The sequence below is a fragment of the Cololabis saira genome, chromosome 19 (genome assembly GCF_033807715.1).
Source record: "Cololabis saira isolate AMF1-May2022 chromosome 19, fColSai1.1, whole genome shotgun sequence".
NCBI classification, from domain to species: Eukaryota; Metazoa; Chordata; class Actinopteri; order Beloniformes; family Belonidae; genus Cololabis; species Cololabis saira.
In genome coordinates, this window is record NC_084605.1 from 24,745,041 (window position 1) to 24,765,763 (window position 20,723).

Genomic DNA, 20,723 nt, shown 5'->3' on the forward strand with positions numbered 1-20,723 from the left:
TTTAGGGCAACTTTATCAATCTCTTCAAAATGTCACAGTTCATACACAGCTGTAATATATGTACAACTTTTAGAAAAAAAGAAAGAAAACAAAAAAGATTTGAATCAGCCAGCAACATGCCATCACCAGCGAGACGATCAGCCGTCCACAGTTTTTCCCTCCACATTTTTACAGGTGATGGACTGGGAAGCAGGATATGGAACGTGTGCTCATTTACAGGAAGGAGGAGAGGTGGGTGGGACTATTTCTGTTCTGCAGATCTGGCTACCGTTTGCAGAAAAAAAACAATAAACAAATAAACATGCCACCCAACGACCCAAAACACTGTTAAGGTTTGATTCAAACCTGTAAATCCTGACAAAAACTGCATTTTAATGCGCGCCCCCCCCCCCCCCCCCCCAACCCCCACCCCGTCTAAAGCAACAAAAATAAATAAATATGGAAATTTCTGCAGTCACTGTAAAATGTACATTTTGAGAAAGCTTTCCAGAAGAAAACTCCTGTAACGGAAGATATGCTGATGTTTGTTGTACGATTCATTGAGGAAACAAAATCATATATGGAAATAAAGTAAGTGTACTCTGCAAAATAGATACAATCATGACAGGGTATTTGAGAAGGAAGAAGAAAAAAAAACGATATAAAAAAGATACATCATGTTAACTCACTTTAGCCACATTTGAATTCCTAAAAATCTTCATAAAAAGGCAAAATTCTCAGTCCCCAAAAATATTGTCATATACTTAAGGAAGAAATATCTTCACCTGAAACACTGCCCTTCTGCCTTTTTGTACACATTGGCAAAAATATATAGATATATATTAACAGCAATAACTTACCATTGTTTTAATTTATCCATTTATTGACTTCTAAGATGAATATATCGCATCTCCCATAGGAAGGAAGCTTCAGTTCATATTTATACATCACAAAAATATTTAAATAAAAAATAAAAACTTCTAAAACCCCAAAGACGTTGTCCCGTCTCACTGTCCGTTCATGGCAGTTTGTCTTTTGGAGCAACAAGTCAGAGCATCGAGAAAGACTGAATGGAGTCAAGGCTACATAAGGTTGTGATTCATCTTTGTCCCCAAATCTTGGTTGGTGTTTCCGCCGCTGCTGTTGTTGTTATTCCCTCCCAACATGTCCGACTGCCCGCCCTGCCCGCCGTGCATTCCTGTCATCCCACTCAACTGGGACATGATGGAGTTCTGCTCCGAGCTGAACTGGCTGCCGTCTACAGAACTGCTCGGCGGCTGCGGTTGCGACTGCGGGGGCTGGGAAAGCGCCATGCTGGGGTGGTGTTGTCCGAGGTGGCCCGGGTGCGGGGACCCCGTCTGAGTCTGTGGGGAGATGCGATGAGGCGAGGGCTGGGGCTGCGAGGAGGGCTGCATGCGCGGGGACGGGCTGGAGTGCGGAGGCTGCGACTGCGGCCGCGGCGAGGGCTGAGGCGAGCGGACCTGGCTGCTGAGGGAGGCGGCGGGGCCGAGGCCCGCCTGTCCCTGCAGGTGGGGGGACTGAGCCATCTGCTGCTGCGGACTCATGGGGCTGCTGTGGTGGGCGGGGGAGCCTCCTCCCAGGTGCTGCTGCTGCAGCAGCCTCTGGTGGATGTTCTGGTGCAGCAGGCCTTGGGGGCCGCCGCCTCCGCCCTGCTGCTGTCCAGGTCCTGGTCCGCTCTGTCCAGGCTGAAGCGGAGGCCCTCCCGAACTCCCGTTGGGCCCCACATCTTGTCCTTGATGACCAGCCAGCGAATTCTGCTGCTGCTGCTGCTGTTGTTGCTGCTGCTGTTGCTGTTGTTGCTGCTGCTGCTGCTGCAACTGTATCTGCTGCTGGATCCGTTGGTGGATGGCTGCAGCTACCTGCGACATGGAGTTAGAGTATCCTTGCTGCTGGCCGTGCTGTCCCGGCCCACCTTGTGCTCCACCTTGCTGCAGCTGCTGAGGAACCCCGACACCTCCACCCCCAGGCTGAGGTTGAGAGGACGGAGGTATCCCCGGCTGTCCTTGACCCGGCTGCATGAAACTCTGCTGTCCTTGCTGCTGCTGCTGCTGCTGCTGAAACTGCCCGTGGTTTCCTAATTGTTGCTGCTGCTGCTGCTGTTGCTGCTGCTGTTGTTGCTGCTGCTGCTGCTGCTGCTGAAGGTGTCTTCTCATCAACATCTCTCTGAACTGTGGAGACATATTTGCCATATTGCCTTGTTGTCCTGCTTGCATCGCTCCCTGTTGCTGCTGCTGCTGCTGCTGCTGCTGCTGCAATGCGGCCATTTGCTGTTGCTGTAGATTCCCAGGCAACATTGGTCGCTGTTGTTGCTGTTGTTGCTGTTGTTGCTGCTGCTGCTGTTGCTGCTGCTGCTGCAACTGCTGCAGCTGAGCCATGGTGGGCATGTTCCCTCCCCCCGCTCCACCCTGAGCTATACTCATACCTGGCTGTGCCGCCTGGTTGACCTGCTGTTGTCCCTCCATAGTAGCCAGCTGGTTGGCTCCAGCTCCGGGGAACCTGACGCCCCCAGGGCCTCCCTGAGGAGGCCCCCCCGGTCCTCCAGGACCCCCCTGAGCACCTTGATACCTGGCAGCTCTCTGCCGAATGAAAGCAGCCATTAGCGTTGGGTTGGAGCGGAGGATGTTAAGGACCTGCTGCTGCTGCAAGGGCGAGCTCGGGGAGCGCAGCGTCCGCAGGAGATCCTGTAATGCAGCCTGGGGTAAGTTTCCTGAACTAGCCACACTTGCTAAGGAAGCAGAAACCCCTGCTGCCCCCGCTACACCTATTACTTGCATCAATCCACGGTTTCCTTGTTGCTGTTGTTGATTTATTGGTTGCTGCTGTTGTTGGGCGACGGCTCCCTGCTGCTGCTGCTGCGATGCCATGTGAGCCATTATTCCTGATCTTTGTTGTGGGTTCATGGCGGGCCCCCCAGGGCCCCACTGCTGGTTACTGGGTGGAAGCTGCCCCCCCCCTACCTGCTGGGCCTGCTGCAGCTGCTGCTGGACTTGAGGTGGTAACTGGGACTGAGGGCCACCCTGCTGCATCCCAGCCAGCATTCCCTGTTGCTGCGCGTCTAGAGTAGTCCTTCCCACAACGCCCTGGGCCTGGGGGGGCAGGACCTGAGCCCCAATGTGGGGCATTCCCATCTGGGCCTGGTTGTTGGGGTGGTGAGGGTGCGGAGGCATCATGCTCCCCGGGCCCAGGCCCCGGATTTGTGCCTGGGCCTGCTGTCTTTGGGTCTCCGCTAGGCGCTGGATTTTCAGGGCCGTTTCTACGGCAGCCAGGGGGGGCCCTTGCTGCTGGCCTTGCCCGGAGAGGGAGCCCTGGCCCTGGTTGGGCTGCTGCTGCGACTGGGGCGGGGTGGCTGGGCCGAGGCCAGGTTTCCCCAGCGACGGGTGGAGGGGAGATGCTCCAGTGGGTCTGGAGTTGTACGGAGGCAAACCTCCAGGATGCTGCTGCTGGAGATGCTGCGCGCTGGGAGCCTGCTGCGGGAGCTGGGCCACCATCTGCTGCTGAGGCACCATCATCCCCCCTCCGCCCCCCGGCGGACACTGATGGAGATGATGTTGAGGGGGCATCGTACCACTCTGTTGCTGAAGCTGCTGCTGCTGGCCCGGAGTTCCCATCCCTCCCTGAGACTGAGGAAGCACAGGCATGGTCTGGGTGGGAGTCTGCGGGGTCGGAGGCTGCGTACCAGCGGACGTAGGCGTAGCAGGACCAGCTGCTCCGTTGTTGCCCCCCGGAGAGGGCAGGCCGTTTCCCCCAGGCCCCCCTCCCGCAGCAGCCTGGCCTACTCTCTGCATGCTGGCCATTCTCCTCCTCAACATCTGGGCCTGCTGCAGTCGGTGCTGCAGCTGCTGCTGGCGGAGCTTATGCTTGATGTTTAGGCAGAACGGAACGGGGCACTTGTTCTCCTGACAATGCTTAGCGTGGTAGCAACACAGGGCAATGAGCTGCTTGCAGATGGGGCAACCCCCGTTGGTTTTTCTCTTGCAGCCTTTTGTATGTTGAACGACTCGTTTCATCTTCTGGCAGGACGGCAGAGAGCAGTTTGCGTTTCGACACTGGCATGCGTGAACCAGGGACTGGATGCAGCGCTGGATACTGAGGCGACGCGAGTCTCCGGGGCTCTGAGTGGTGGCAGCAGCCTGGTTGTTGCTCTCATCATCCAGGCCGAGGCCAAGCTTCTCCATCTTGTGCTCATGGCCCTTAGTGTTGTAACATGTGATGCAAAGGTCGTAATCCTGCAATAGATGGGATGAACGAGAGTTACCATGTAGTATAATGGCACACATTATTATTTTTTTTTTCATTGTCTTTTTTTCTTCTGTGCATGATGCTTTTCTTTCTTTATTAGCTACTTTTATTATGGTGATTGTTTTTGTTTTTTTTCATTGACTTTTTTTCCTTCTCTACTGTGCTTGATGCCTTTCGTTTTAGCTACTTTTATTATTGACTCACTTGTCTTTTAATTACTTTTATATTGATATACTTTTATATGTCAAGAAAAAGAGTATACACTGTATATATGTATTATTGTTGTTGTTAGTATTATTATTGTTATTGCTATTATTATTCTTTTATCTATCGGATATTCTTATATTGCAAGAAGGGGCCGGACTAGATAAGCATTTGCTTCTTCCTGTCCCTTCTTGAACAAAACTGGTTGTGCTTTATTATTGTTGTTGATGTATGGTGTGTTTTTTTTTTTATTGTTTTGTTCAAGATGAATAAAGATCAAATCAAATCAAACACACACATCTTCTACAACCTACAATTATCAACTACATGTAATCAAGCCCACCAAGACAACCTTGCTGCCCCAACTCACCTCACAAACAGTGCAGTGAAAGCGTGTTTCCACATGGTGCTTGCACTCATTGCAAGTGTAAACAAAGCGGTCCTGACTTTGATTATGCAGCTCCACCAACATGCACATGGAGCTCCACATGGCCCTTCTCAGCGAGCTGAACTCCAGGTGCTTATCCCGGGCCAGGGTCAGGAAGGCATCACGACCGTCCATAAGGTCACAGGCCATCAGGGGGTCTGGGTCTAAGATGGGGGGCAAGGCATTCGCCATGGGAGCCGCAATCAACCTGATCACGAAGAACACCTTGAAGAGAAAGTATGGGAGATGAGAGACAGGAGGCAGACGTTTTTGTGACAGAACAAAACTGGAAGCATCAAGAACATCCAGTAATTTCAGTGATATCCTGTGATATTTTACCATAAAAAGGGTTTATTTATCAACAGCAGTCATGCTGTGTTAACACGTTTCCTGTAGAGATTTATAACTGGTGTTTGGTACTACATGGTAGCACTACTAACCCCCAGTGAAGCAAGTTAAATGCAAAGAAGTTAGACTTTTGTCTGACTATAAACTGGCAGAATACTTTTAATGTGAGAGACTTTAAAGTCATGCATCACAGCTTTCACTGAGCTTCAACAGCTTGTCAGGTTCATTTGGGAGTTCTGTCATGGGGAAAAAAAAAGCGAAATATATTTGATTGATGTACGATCTTACCTCTTTGTGTTTTTCCATCGTAGCATAGAGTTTTTGTGACAGATCATTGGAGACGTTGGGCATCCCTGGCTTCTTTTTATTGGCTCGGCTCAAGCTGCTCTTGTTCTTACTCGTCTTTTTGTTGTTCTTTTTCTTTGCATTTTTGCTGTCACCTTTTGTGTCCTGTGCAAGAAAATAAGGGTATGGAGAATAAAAATAGTTAATTATTTCGATTTTCGTTAAAAAGTCATATGTATGAAGCCATATAGTGTGATTTAGTCTTACATCAATGCTCTCATTGGAAGTGCTGTTCTCCTCCCTTTTTCTCTCCTCCTCCTCTTGCTCTAGCTCTTTAATGCTCTCCTCCAGCACATTCGGCCAAAAGTCACCCTCAAAATAAGGCAATTCCTTGGCACTGGTCAAGCGATCTTCGGTCGCCTGCTTGAAGATATCCTTTAGGAGTAGACACAAAAACATTAGACTTCACATGTGCACGGCCAAATCCTACAAATCAAATATGACAACATGTCCAAACTAAAATAATAATTTATATGAATGTAGTATTTTCGGAGTGTGCACCTTGTAGTCATGAACTATCCGCTCTTGCACGGCTTTGTCCAACATCTTCTTGTACCACTCTTGAAGTCGTTTGGGCTTCGGGATCTTCTGATCTGCAGGGTGGCAGTGGAAGATGTAGTCGTCGCCTTCACTCGGTGGGCAAGCCCAGATGTGGCCAGTGGTGTAACTAGAGAGGACACAAAAGAAAATAAACAATTAGCCCAGAGAATTGACCAATAACGTTGTGTGATTTGTTTTGCAACATCCATTTGGCGCTCACCCCAACTTCCTGACATACTCCAAGTAGCCAATGAGGATTTCATGGTAAACTGCTGTTCGTAGACTGCGAGGCCGAAAAAAATGTACACTGTCCAAGTAAGAAATGTACACTCGCCTATGAGGATAAAAGAAAATACATGTTTTATTCAAACAGCTTTAAATAAAAAAAAATAAAAAAAGAGATTAAAATAGTCAACACTGTAGAGAAGGAAAGAAAGAGTTTGTTATAATACTGCAATATCCTGACCTCTGGTTGGGCTGAGGGCAGTCAGATCCATACTCCTGGACATGCATACCAAAGAAGCAGACATCTACACCATCAATGTCCTCAAATGCAAAAAGAGCTTTCGTCCTGTACGGAAAAGACTCTGACATCTCGCCACTGTCCACAAATCTGGAAACAAAAATAGGAGCACACTTAAGACTGTAAAGTATCCATCTGCACCAAATATTAAGACGTTTTTAGATTAGACATCGCCAATATTGCTGGATGATGAACGTGTGTTTAACGAGCGTTGGGTAATATAAACGCAAGGCGTGTTATCTGCCACCCTGAAGGCGAATTAAGGGGAGGCGTTATCCGCATAACATAAAGATGTACGGACGTGTAGAATGACGTGTTATCCCCACACCAGCAGGATGAAATATGCCATCAGACAGGTGTTATTTTCAAGACAAGGATGGATGAACATCAGGATGAGCAGTTGTTCAAACAATGGACCATCCTTTATGGTTACAGGCATTCGCAGTTAAAGGGAAAGTTCGGTTTTTTACAACCTGGACCTTATTTCTGGCATTTTTTATGGTCGTATACTCACCCAGAGGTGTTTGGTGTCATTTGGAGTCCTTCGGAAGATATTAGGAGATTTTTGCGAGCCGCTTCTCCATATAACGGTAGCGCATAGGGCACAGACGCAGACGATGCAGCGTCTAAATAACACATGATTGCCGCGAAACTCTTCATTTCTTTTATGAATCACTAGATCTGCTTCCAGGACCTGTTGTAACATTGTGGCGCTGTCTGTGTATTAAACAAATCCGTTTGTAAACAAGACCTCTGAACTCATGACGTCATCTCTGTGCGCGCACTCTGTCCTCCGTTCAGTGAGCTCTTCAGCCGTATACTCTGGCTCAAAACGGTAAGGACGTCCATCACATTCAAAGTCGTCGTCCACAACCTCAGAATTTGACAAATATTCAGACATGTTTCAAATAACTAACAGTAAACTAACAGTAGCGAACTCCAGCTGTACACGGAGCTGTGTCTGGGACGCGCACACAGAGATGACGTCATGAGTTCAGAGGTCTTGTTTACAAACTGATTTGTTTATTTTATTTATTACACAGACAGCGCCACAATGTTACAACAGGTCCTGGAAGCAGATCTAGTGATTCATAAAAGAAATGAAGAGTTTCGCGGCAATCATGTGTTATTTAGACGCTGCATCGTCTGTGTCCCGCGAGTGCCCTCATGCGCTACCGTTATATGGAGAAGCGGCTCGCAAAAAACTCCTAATATCTTCCGAAGGACTCCAAATGACACCAAACACCTCTGGGTGAGTATACGACCATAAAAAAATGCAAGAAATAAGGTCCAAGTTGTAAAAAACCGAACTTTCCCTTTAAGGCAGTAGTGAGTAGTAGATCTCCTAGTCTCCGCGGTTACTCATCTTGTAAGTTAGTGCTGGGCGGTATACCGGTTCATACCGAATACCGGTGTTTATTTTTCTTATGATATGAATTTTTCATATACCGTAATACCGGTGAGTATGTACAGTAGCGTACACAACGTTGGGAACGCGCCGCCGCGCGGCGGAACGTAGCGCCGCTGCACACTGTTTGTGTGGGGACTGTTTAGCAGTAGTGATGCACCGATTGTTCGGTAAAGTAACCACGTAACTGTTGCGCACTACAAACATAAATCGTTGGCCAACCAAAAAGTAACCACATAAGAATTTTACCTAACATTCACCAGGAGGTGGAACCAAAACAACATAATGCTGGGAAATTAAAAAATGTTCAGTTTTTTATGTTCAACAAATGTTTTCTACCTTGTAATTTTGTAAAAGATATTTTTCTTTTAAAAGCATGCCTAAATCAAATTAATTTGATTTATGCAATGGTGAAAAAATTGGCAAAATAAATGAAAAACTGCGAAGAACCATGTTCGGTATTGTTCGGTATTCGGCCAAGTGTTTATTATTATTTTCGGTTTCGGTTTCGGCCACAAATTTTCATTTCGGTGCATCACTAATCACTATTTAGCAGTTGCATTGTTTACAGCGGACATATGTGGGTGAAGATGGCTGAAAACGAAAGTCCCACAACTGTTCCAGAACATGACACAGGGGAAATTGTTCTGAAAAGAGTAGCCGTGTCGACTGTGGAAATTCTTTGGCTTTAAAAAAAGACAACGTCGAACAAACAACAATCATCTGCCAGTGTTGTAAAGCTAAAGTTGTAGCCGCGGGAGGCAACACTAGCAACTTGCTCCACCACCTCAGCCGCAAACATGTGATAGAATATCAAGAATGCATGAAGCTGAGATCTGCGTCCACCACGTCTATAGGTAACACTAGAAGTGCGGGAGAAAAGTCAAGTCAGACAACACTTAAAGTCTTTAAGTGTTGTCTGACTGATTCTCTCACTTCATTAGAATAATAAGTGCCGCCACCTCATTGTAAACGGCATCAATTTGTGAGGCAATGCAAACCTGTATTTATACTAGTGTGGACATTAATGTTTTTCTACAATATTTCCTCCTCATGACAGTAAAATAGGCCATTCTAAGCCAATTTACTGCAGCAATTCCTTTCCAAATCATTAGAAAATGTGGTTAACACCCAGTTGTGCATGAAAAAAAAAATACCGTGATATACATTTTTGGTCATACCGCCCAGCACTATTGTAAGTAGAGTTATTTATCGAGACAATTTTGAATATATACTCTGTAAAATACCAACTTTTAGTTAGTATTTAGGGCAGAGGCGGTCTTGGCTACTTTTGCGCACTGGGCGAATTCATTACATGTGGGTAGATATTATTATTTTTATGAATGAAATACAATTTATTTGGAAGCAGTTGTGTGTGGCCTTGGAATCATCCCTCGCCCCCTCCCTTTGCTTTTCCTCTCCGACCTGCTGTCCCCCACAGGCCTCTCTCTCGCCTGGAGGGGGGGCGTCAAGTGATAACGAGACCTTTGTCTTTAGTTAACTTGGTTTTAATAAGCAACTTGACAGAGCATTACAGAGACGTGTGAGTTCACTTGGATCACTTGTGGAGTAGCTAATTTTTTTTTTTTTGAGAGCGCTCGTTCGCCCCCACCCGGATTGCGCCCTGGGCAGTCGCCCATATTGCCCGTAGCAAAAACCGGCCCCGATTTAGGGAATATACATGTTCTCACTTCAAAGCAGAACTTTAAAATAAATAAATCTGATTAATACACCAAAACAGAATAACACCTGTGTATCCTTATTTGCTGTACCGAACATGATGATGCATGTTTGCATAGACCATGAGGTTCGACTAATGTGCACTTTAGTAAATATCTTCACTGAAAAATTCATTTAAAATACAAAGCAATCTGCACGTCTGGACAGCAAGTGTTCATGTTTCTTGTTCCTGTACCTGGACTTCATGCCGGGTTTAACCTCCACCACTTTGTCGGAGACGTGAACAACACGAATGCAGACCTCTCCGGCATCTGTACAGATTTGACGTTTCAAGAAGTCGTTCACTCTCGTCTCCAGAAAACAGCCCAACTTTGTCTGGGGCAACCCTGTGAGACAGCAGGATAAACATGACTTAAATTAAGGCTTGCATGGAGTTCCCTTTTGCTGTTTGAAGCTCACTGATACCCCTTTTACACCAAGCTGGTTCCAGGGCTGGTTCTGGGCTAGAGCCAGACTTAGCACCAGTTCTTTGGTTTTACACAGCCTAAGCACCGGCTCCTGGCTCTCAAAACTGGTCTAGACAAGAACCAACTCTTTGCTGGTCTAGAGGAAAGAACCACGTTAAGTCGGGGGCTATGTGCTTACGTCAAGGGCTGGGGGCGGGGCTGGTGTTACTGAACAACCAAAGCAGAGTAAACACGGAAGAGTGCCATTTTTGAACAACGGAGCGTTGAAGACGGCGGTTAAGTTAGCAGACTCTTTTATTATTACATCCATTTATTTAATAATGGATGTAAAACAGAAGCAGCAGTGGTCCGTGGAGGAGACAACCTGTCTCCTGGCAGTGTGGTCCTCCGCGGAGATTCAGCGGAAGCTAGAGGGAGCGTCAAGGACCAAACCGGTCTTTGAACAGATCCAACGAGAAATGGCTGGAGGAGGCTACGAGCGTAGCATTGACCAGCTTGTAAACAAGCTGAAAAAACTCAAGAAAGATTACAGGGAGCAGAAAAGGGACATGGGGCGTAGCGGCAGTGGTCGGCCCCCAAATAACCCGCATTACGATGTCCTCGATGCTGTGCTCGGCGACCGACCGGCGTGCAACGTATACAGTAACGTGATGACGTGGCTCTCTGGCCAGCTGCTGGCCAGCACCAGCTTGTGTAAAAGCAAACGGTTCTCAACCGGTTCTTACTTAGAACCAACCGCGAACCGGCTCTAGCACCAGCACTAGCACCAGCCCTGGAACCAGCTTGGTGTAAAAGGGGTATGAATTGGCTTTTACTAGTGATCCCCTAGATTTTTACTTTCCAGACCAGAGTCATCAAAGGATTTACTTTAAGTTACTGAACTTGAATATCAGAGGAATACTAACTGGGAATGAAACAGTTTCAGTTTAAAAACTTGAGTTGGTTTACAGTGAAAACATAAAAACACGTGTGTGCCAGGCTCACACGGATAGCTCAAATATGGGATTAACATACACGGAGAACACCAGTATCCCATACAGAAAGGAGGAACAAAAGCATGAAACACTGTTTGTGCTTAATTGAGAAATAAGCCTTACTACTTACTTTTTGCACAATACTTGTTCTCTTTCCTCGTCTTATTTGCCTTTTTTAAGCAGCCATCACATACAAAACTATGGTAAAAGCAAACAAGGAAAAAGGCACGTTAAATTACATTGAAAACCATCGACAGGATGGGGGTGGGGTGGGGGGGGTTTAGGGTATTTTGCTATCACAAATTTATGTACCCTGATGGCCAGATTGTGTCATTGTGTAAGACACAAATCTGATGCATCCTGCGACCACAGTCCATACATTCAACAAGCCTGGGGAAAGAAACAGAAGAGAAGGAGGCAAATTACTTACCTAAAATGACACAGATTTCTCCACATTTTTAGGGTATGCTACAAACCGAGCAGTAGACTTACAGTTCTGCGTCCAGTGTGTCATTTTTCTTCTTCTCAAACTGATCCTTGTTAATTGACCTGAAATTATATAGAAGTATGACAATATGCTGAACAACAAGATAACACTGTAAAGCTGGCGTTCAAATCTGAAACAAAAGATCCAACACAGCCTGACAAGAGAAAAAGGATTATATCCACTTTAATGTACTATATCACCATGACACCTGAACAGGACTTTTATTTTGCCCAAAAAATAAATACATTTTATATTATATATATTAGGGGTGTAATGGTACGCAAAAATCACGGTTCGGTAGGTACCTCGGTTGTGAGGTCACGGTTCGGTTCATTTTCGGTATGGTTGGGGAAAAAACTCAAAACATAAAAATGGGAATAAGAAATAGGATAATGCTTAAATCTATTACCAATTCCTCCAATAAATAAAATATTCTCAAATTAAACAAAACATAAAACGTGTTTAAAACCTGTGTTTTCAACAACTGAGTATAGTTGCAGATCTGCCGCCTTAAAAACACCAATGGCATTAGTTATAGCTTTAGCCGAATCTGAATTAGTGGCAAAAGGCTGTTTAAATGCCAAAAGTAGCTGCGTTGATGCGGTGTGGTTTTCTTTCCTTGCAGCAGCGATATTCACATTCGCATGGTTTCAAATGCGTTATGATGTTTGATGTGTTACCAGAAACATGCCCGATTGCTGTACAACGTCGGCACACTGCTATCGTCTTATCTACTTTGTCTTTGTCCGTTGTTGCTTTTCACGGGGAAACCTAAGTGTTCCCAAACAGGAGCCCTTAAAGATAAGGGAGGGTCTTCAAGCTCCGGGTTCTTGTTTGCATCAACCATGACAACAAACTTCCAGTCCGCCACTTAAGATGTCCGTGTGGGAACTCTGATTTGAAGTACATGTATGCTCTGCGCGCAAAACCAGCCTGTGAACTAGCTACTGTTAAGCCTGACATATACTTGCAGTTCAGACCGCGTACGCATCACGGCCGCCACGCGTATCCTGCGTTCATTTGGCGCGTCGACGTGCACGTTCTCAAAAAGACACTGAACGCGTACGCGACCTGCAGTTCTCGCTCTGGCCGCGAGTGGGGCTGGTCCCGGTCAGATACCAGCTGGTCCCGGTCTGATACCAGCTGGTCCCGGTCTGATACCAGCTGGTCCCGGTCAGATACCAGCTGGTCCCGGTCTGATACCAGCTGGTCCTGGTCTGATACCAGCTGGTCTCGGTCTGATACCAGCTGGCCACAAGTGACGACGCAGAGGTCGCTGGCGCCGTTTCCTTTGCCGAGATCGCAACCAAAGCAATGTTTTAATCTCCTACATCATCCAATGGTGTCATGTTAACTTGTTAGTTGTTCTAATCTGCTACTGCTACTACCGCGACTACTAAATATTTAATCACTTTTCCAACTGTTGCTCTGCTTACTGCCCCCTATCGGTCACTGCCAGTACGACGCGCTCTCCTCGCGTACAGTATATCCCAGGCCTAAAATGTTGTATTCGGATCGGTACACATCTGCACTGCACCGACAGCCCCTATACCGGGAATAGTTTGGTACGAATGTGTGTACCGTTACACCCCTAATATATGTGCATATATAAAAACAATACTAGATATATATATATATATATATATATATATATATATATAAAATGTAAAAAACAGAAGTAGTACTTATTTCTCATATGATTATTGTTTAGGCATCCTGAATAGTTAACATATGTGAACTCTTTAACAACATTTAAGTCATCCTCATCACAATTACCACTAACATGCTGCAGACATCAGAGGGTTGCATGTAGTGTTTAACTACTGACAAATGTTAAAGGGAACATTATAGGGTAAAAAAAAAAAAAAAAGAGACCATCACTTTTTCAAGGCATAGTTTCTGAACTGACTAACAACTTAAAAACTGAGAAAACCAACCCTGTCGATTTGTTTAGGGATTCCTAGTTCTAAAAAAATATAATTTGGGGGGGGGGGGCGCGGTTTTCAGATTTGCAGGGTACGGTAATGTCGCACATCAAGATCAGAGTAGAATTATCAAGCCTTCCCATCCATCTCCACACAAATTCAAATCATGCTGCATTCTGCATACCTCTGAAGGGGGAAGTTGTCATTCTTTTGATCTTGCTTTTTTTTTTTTGGTTTGCTATAAAGAGTAAACTCTCTTTTTTTTGGTTCTCTTTGAAAGTGAATGCAGCTCCTATCCTGGAACCTGCCAGTACAAAAGACAAACCTTGTCCATACAGTAACAATTCATACATAAGCCTGTAATAGCTTTAAAACAAACAAACAAAAAAAACAGAGGAATGGGCTGACCCCTAACACTCACTGCTATGAACAGAAGACTAAAAACATGGTTAAAATCGGGCCGTTTTACTGCAACTCCATTCAACTAGTGCAAGTCACAAACATTCCATTAATAGACACTGAGTAAACTTGTTATTAAAAAAAAAACAAAAAGAAGAAAACAAAAAGGTGCATAAAATGCTTCTGTTAAGGTTTGACTGGAAAAGGCAGATAGAGGACTGCTGGGTACAGACCACGTCATATCTTCGTGCCATTTAGTTAATACTGTCAATTAATTAATGCAAAATGGTGAGAAATTCAAGTGTGAGTGTTTGTAATAATGAGCTAATACTTACGTCTGCGGCTGCGTAGGGTCGTCACCCAGGGAAACTGTCTCTCCCTGGATCTCGTTGAAACACTTCTCACAGAAGTGGTACCTGTCAGCAAGAAGCCCAAATTTTGGTGAACTACACCGTTCCCCACAGCACAGTCAATCACAGACAGCGCAGGGGAGGGCAGTCACCAAATGGTACGGGGGACATGGGCAAGGAAAGGTGCCACAAGCGGAGTAAGCGGGAAGTAGGAGCGCAGGACAGCGTGGGAGTCGTCGTCCCAACAGCCAGTCACGGTTACAAAGAGGTGGGGGGAATGGGGGTGGGGTGTGGGGGGTGGGGGGGTAGGCGGTAGGGATGGGCGGTATGGACTAAAAAATGTATCACGATCATTTCTGGCATTTATCCCGATAACGATAAAAATGACGATAAAAAAAATACCAATTCAACTCCACCTTTTTAACTATAAATCTATCTCGCTCTCAGATCCGCCATGTTTGTCATCAACGGGAATTTATCTTTCTTTCTTTCTTTCTTCCTTCCTTCTTTTTTCCCCTTCCTTCCTTCTTTCCTCCTGCTCTCTCCTTCCTTCTTCCCTTCCTCTTTTCTCCCTTCCTTCCTCCTTTCCTTGTTTTCTCCCTTCCTTCCTTCCTTCCTTCCTTCCTCCTTTCCTTGTTTTCTCCCTTCCTTCCTTCCTTCCTTCCTCCTTTCCTTGTTTTCTCCCTTCCTTCCTTCCTTCCTCCTTTCCTTGTTTTCTCCCTTCCTTCCTTCCTTCCTCCTTTCCTTGTTTTCTCCCTTCCTTCCTTCCTCCTTTCCTTGTTTTCTCCCTTCCTTCCTTCCTTCCTCCTTTCCTTGTTTTCTCCCTTCCTTCCTTCCTTCCTTCCTTCCTTCCTTCCTTCCTCCTTTCCTTGTTTTCTCCCTTCCTTCCTTCCTTCCTTCCTTCCTTCCTTCCTTCCTTCCTTCCTCCTTTCCTTGTTTTCTTCCTTCCTTCCTTCCTTCCTTCCTTCCTTCTTTCCTCCTGCTCTCTCCTTCCTTCTTCCCTTCCTCTTTTCTCCCTTCCTTCCTCCTTTCCTTGTTTTCTCCCTTCCTTCCTTCCTTCCTTCCTCCTTTCCTTGTTTTCTCCCTTCCTTCCTTCCTCCTTTCCTTGTTTTCTCCCTTCCTTCCTTCCTTCCTCCTTTCCTTGTTTTCTCCCTTCCTTCCTTCCTTCCTCCTTTCCTTGTTTTCTCCCTTGTTTTCTCCCTTCCTCCTTTCCTTGTTTTCTCCCTTCCTCCTTTCCTTGTTTTCTCCCTTCCTCCTTTCCTTGTTTTCTCCCTTCCTCCTTTCCTTGTTTTCTCCCTTCCTCCTTTCCTTGTTTTCTCCCTTGTTTTCTTGTTTTCTCCCTTCCTTCCTTGTTTTCTCCCTTGTTTTCTCCCTTCCTTCCTTGTTTTCTCCCTTGTTTTCTCCCTTCCTTCCTTGTTTTCTCCCTTGTTTTCTCCCTTCCTTCCTTGTTTTCTCCCTTGTTTTCTCCCTTCCTTCCTTGTTTTCTCCCTTGTTTTCTCCCTTCCTTCCTTGTTTTCTCCCTTGTTTTCTCCCTTCCTTCCTTGTTTTCTCCCTTGTTTTCTCCCTTCCTTCCTTGTTTTCTCCCTTGTTTTCTCCCTTCCTTCCTTGTTTTCTCCCTTGTTTTCTCCCTTCCTTCCTTGTTTTCTCCCTTGTTTTCTCCCTTCCTTCCTTGTTTTCTCCCTTGTTTTCTCCCTTCCTTCCTTGTTTTCTCCCTTGTTTTCTCCCTTCCTTCCTTGTTTTCTCCCTTGTTTTCTCCCTTCCTTCCTTGTTTTCTCCCTTGTTTTCTCCCTTCCTTCCTTGTTTTCTCCCTTGTTTTCTCCCTTCCTTCCTTGTTTTCTCCCTTGTTTTCTCCCTTCCTTCCTTCCTTCCTTCCTTCCTTCCTTCCTTCCTTCCTTCCTTCCTTCCTTCCTTCCTTCCTTCCTTCCTTCCTTCCTTCCTTCCTTCCTTCCTTCCTTCCTTCCTTCCTTCCTTCCTTCCTTCCTTCCTTCCTTCCTTCCTTCCTTCCTTCCTTCCTTCCTTCCTTCCTTCCTTCCTTCCTTCCTTCCTTCCTTCCTTCCTTCCTTCCTTCCTTCCTTCCTTCCTTCCTTCCTTCCTTCCTTCCTTCCTTCCTTCCTTCCTTCCTTCCTTCCTTCCTTCCTTCCTTCCTTCCTTCCTTCCTTCCTTCCTTCCTTCCAAAAATCAGCTTTACACAAAAACATCATCAATGGGAATTTATTGTTTTTACCGCGAGATGACAAATTCTTATCGTGAGGAATTTTTTTGACGGTATATCGTGAACGGTAAAATATCGCCCATTCCTAGTAGGGGGTTCGGAGGTGCATGGTTGGGCGAGGGCAAAGCAAACCGATGTCGGTAGCACAAAAAGTGGAAGGGAGAACAGACAAGTCATATGGACCAGGAACCAAAGGAGACAAACATCCAGGACAACACACAGCAGAGAGCCGAGGCAAAGGACAGATTAGCAATCTGGACGTGAGCGGATGAGCAACAGCAACCACCGTCACAGCTAACAGCGCAGGAACAGAATCAAAAGGAGCTAAACAGGGGAACTGGAACAGGGAGTTGTGGCACAGGACGCAACACATGTAACACTTAACAAATATGCAGCACAGACAACTGCTCAGCTCTTTAATGAAGCAGTTCATTTTAAAGTCGGTCCTTTCACATTGAAGTAAGCTCTTCACTGTTGTATTAAAATCCGAGCCTAATTTACCGAGTTCAGCTGGCGTTAGGTAAAGACTGAAAATGAAATAAATTAAAACAGAGATATAAATCCGATCACGACGAGACCCTGTTCAGATCTGGCATTAACATGCATCCTAGGTGATCCAATCACAAGTGGCCCACACTCATGGATATTGGGATGGAGTTGGATCCAGTCATTTAGGACACATCCATCTGCGATATGGGACACTTGGGGCCTCATTTTCCTCGTAGTCTGAGCACAAACACGTTCTGGGACGGATTGAGTGACTGTCTAATAAAACAGCATCTTCATCTTAGGTGACAGCTTGCTTGATTTTTTGCAGGTGAATGACCACAAGAAAACTCATCATTCGATTTGTTCTGTGCACTTCCAGAAAATCTTTCCTTGTTTTGGAGGCACAATGATTTGTAGCCTATTGTATTTATCCTTCGTCGATCAAGTTTAAAAAAAAAAATTATAATAATTTGTTGGGTTTTTTTTCCGTTCGGTTTCTTCGAGTTATACCTAGTTGTTTCCAGCTGCTGCCTTAATGACTATCACTGCAAAAGCTCCCATACACATCTCACCGTCACCCCAGCAGTTTTTAATGTTACTAATATGTGTATAGCGTTGTACTGGTACTTTTTTCCTACTTTCTACTTATATGTTGTTTAGAGTCTATTCTGTTTTTTGAGTTGCCTTGGCAAGTGAATTTGTCCACTGTGCCACCAGTAAGTTAGATCTTATCCTATCTTACAAATGACAAGATATGTGGTGTTTGCGAGTGAAAATGACGAGGATATCTGGATACAGAGGGGGAAAGACAGATTTGATCACTCTTTTAATCACATTTTACTGCCAGGTGTGAGCACACACTAAGTACTGTGATTGGATCAGTCAGGAGGCATTTTACTGAAAGGTCCGAACAGTCGGAGACGCTGAGATACCACATTAGAAGGATTTCTTGAGCAAATATGACCATATTTAAGAACAGAAACCCAACTATTCTCCACACTTGCAGTTTACTGCTTGCAGGCGAGGCTCAAAAAGTCTATGTAAAACTTGCATTGCAGTATGCCTTTTAGTAAAAGCAGGCCACGTGAAAACCAATCGATGTAGAAACCCCACTTCTGACCAGACGGCAGCCAAATACAGTTCAAGTGTCAACTCCTGGCACAGGACACAACAACATGGTATTACAAGACGTGCCGGCCCACCACAGCTCATTAGCACAGTTTTGTCAGTGGGCCTTTTGTCAACAGTCAACCCACATCCCCCTCGTGTGATCAGACGTGTTATTTCTACATAGAGCGGCTTAAACGCATGCAGAGAGGAATAATAAGAATAGCCATGAGCAAACACATTAGTGTTCAGCTGAGATACAGAACACTGCCAGGTGTGAAGAGAATGAACACTATCGGTGGCTGAGCTGCTTTTTCAACTTAAATAATGTGATAAGAGGACTGACTCTTAAAATGCCAAGGCATTAGGCACCACATGGAGGTTTAAAAATAAATAAATAAAAATGGGGAACATGAAGTGAAGGGAAGCATTTAGGGAAACAATCAGATCAACAAGTTATAAACAATTGAAATATACCAAAAGTTTTCAGAGTACTGTTTCAAACCGCGCTTTCTTTTTTTCTTAAAATCGGGAATTTGTCCCATTAATCTACTCCACAATTCCCTTCCTCTTGAACTAATATAACTGTCTAATCTTCCCTTTACCCTTCATTACTTGACTGTGGCCTCCTGCCTCCATACCTGTTCTGGTAGCTGAAGTAAACAGCATCTCTGGGAATAGTGCACAACTGCTTTCCGTAACAGCACAATGTCTGAGGAGAGAACTCCAGCTGTTGTAAAGAAGTAAAACAGAAAACAGAGGATATAACGTCAGTGATGACAACTTGAAATGATCAAACATTATGCAAACCTGACACCAACATGTTACACTGACTGAAACGTCATCCAATGAAATTAATACAACTTTCAAACAAAATCTAATCATATTATGTAACTAATACTAGCATATTGTATATTATTTAAACATCAACGGTAACAAACACACATCCACAGTTTACGTATAAATATTCTCCCATAGAAGGTTAACTAAGCTGATCTGTTTTGGTTAGTTTTGTTAAGATAAAATATTAATTATTTCAAGAACTACTATATCCGACTCAAGACAACCATCAATTTAAACTTTCATTATACACGCCAATCAGTTTTATCGTGTGCCTGCAAAAACTAAAATAGAGCCTAATGAGATTAGATATGTGATACGAGTGTGGTATGTTCATGGCCAAATTTAGGTTTGATCCCACTTCACTGTTTCCTTTTCAGCTGTGATTAGCAGTTCATTTCTACTTCTGATACATAAAACTTTCAGTCACATCAGCTCTTTATGACAAAATCATATTTTTATCATGAATTTTAATACACAAAATTTTATTTTATGGTTTATCGAAAATGTTTCTGTGCCAGTTATGGTGTTTTTTACTACTACTACTAATATTATTATTGTTGTCACTTTTCTGTATTCTGAGAAGTACATGTTTTTTTTGTAAACTGTTACGTCTTTTTTCTAATCATCTACTGTCCGTCTCACAAATACAGAAGCAATATTTCTTTGGCGTCCGTATTAATGGTGCCATCGGTGTAAACCGGAGTCAAGTTCTCTCGTCTGATTTATGTCTGACCTGGCAATAAAGCTTTTTCTGATTCTGATTCTGATTCTGGGGTTAATGCAGTGACAAATGACTTAAAAAAATAAATAAAATAGCTCTGAAAATGAAATTTGAAATTGTGAAATTAGCTAAATATGCTCCCGGTGTTCACAAAAATCAATAGTCATGGTGGGAAGTAAAAAAAAAGGGTGCAGTATCTTTTTAGTCGACCACACAGCACCTTTTTCGGAGCAAAACTTAAGGTTTCTGAGCAATCTCTTTTCAATGACTGGGATTATTACAAATTTTGGATCCATCCATGCCATAGTCTCATCCCAATCCACCCATTCTCTTAATTATGCAGCACTTTATCTCACCTTCCTCCCACAACAGTAGCCAAGACTCTGCATCACGGGATCAATCTCTTGCTCAAACACCTCAGCCAATTTGGAGCAGTACTTGTAGACTCGTGATGTTTTGCGATTGTACAGCCAGGCATTGTTGAACATCAGCCAGATGTCATCTACATACTGCCAGGGATCCTGGTATTGACCTACAAGAAAAAACCAAAACCCACAGGATGAAATAAACACAGCCATACACGAAACAGAACTACCGACATGTATGTTTGTTCAGACGGTTTTGTGCGGTCCACAAGTTTCCAAGGAATGAGCATCTTCTATCAAATCTACCACACTAACCTGTGTCTAGCTTCCGCTTGATAGTTGACAGGTCCATGGGGCTCTTCACAATATCAAAGTAGTCCTAGAAGATCATAACACATTTTTCAAAACACACCAGTCGAAACTGCTCAAAAGTTTCAACTGAGAGAGGTTGAGTCAGTCTCACTACTATAAAAAAAAAGAAAAAAAGCAAGAATTCAAACCTATAAGCAGATAAGTGCAACACTTAAATCTCTGCAGGGATACATACGGGTATGCAGAGAAGCTGGGGATCAACGGGCATTCTGAAAGGCAGAGACTCTGGGTCTTGTCTGTAGAGGGATTCTAACGTTGGCATCAGGGCCTGACGAAGCTCCTCTGGCTTAAAGACTGA

The 20,723-nt window shown here is 44.7% G+C and overlaps 1 protein-coding gene across 8 annotated transcripts in view; it reads right to left on the reverse strand.

Moving 5' to 3' along the window:
- Positions 1–410: 410 nt before the first annotated feature.
- Positions 411–20,723, reverse strand: part of ep300a (E1A binding protein p300 a) — a 43,825-nt gene continuing 23,512 nt past the window's right edge. For 4 of the 8 annotated variants that reach the window (XM_061708700.1, XM_061708698.1, XM_061708699.1 and 1 more), the window contains exons 16-32: positions 20,601–20,719; positions 20,369–20,432; positions 20,045–20,220; positions 18,766–18,854; positions 14,302–14,382; positions 13,752–13,871; positions 11,648–11,704; positions 11,468–11,545; positions 11,286–11,353; positions 9,950–10,100; positions 6,570–6,716; positions 6,324–6,437; positions 6,065–6,230; positions 5,771–5,938; positions 5,507–5,668; positions 4,814–5,095; positions 411–4,226 (exon numbers count right to left, since the gene is read on the reverse strand). In XM_061708700.1, the coding sequence (XP_061564684.1) occupies positions 1,062–4,226; positions 4,814–5,095; positions 5,507–5,668; positions 5,771–5,938; positions 6,065–6,230; positions 6,324–6,437; positions 6,570–6,716; positions 9,950–10,100; positions 11,286–11,353; positions 11,468–11,545; positions 11,648–11,704; positions 13,752–13,871; positions 14,302–14,382; positions 18,766–18,854; positions 20,045–20,220; positions 20,369–20,432; positions 20,601–20,719 (5,207 nt within the window). In that variant the 3' untranslated portion in view covers positions 411–1,061. The remainder of the gene's footprint in view (positions 4,227–4,813; positions 5,096–5,506; positions 5,669–5,770; positions 5,939–6,064; positions 6,231–6,323; positions 6,438–6,569; positions 6,717–9,949; positions 10,101–11,285; positions 11,354–11,467; positions 11,546–11,647; positions 11,705–13,751; positions 13,872–14,301; positions 14,383–18,765; positions 18,855–20,044; positions 20,221–20,368; positions 20,433–20,600; positions 20,720–20,723) is intronic. The other 4 variants (XM_061708704.1, XM_061708703.1, XM_061708702.1 and 1 more) reach the window with 1 other exon arrangement.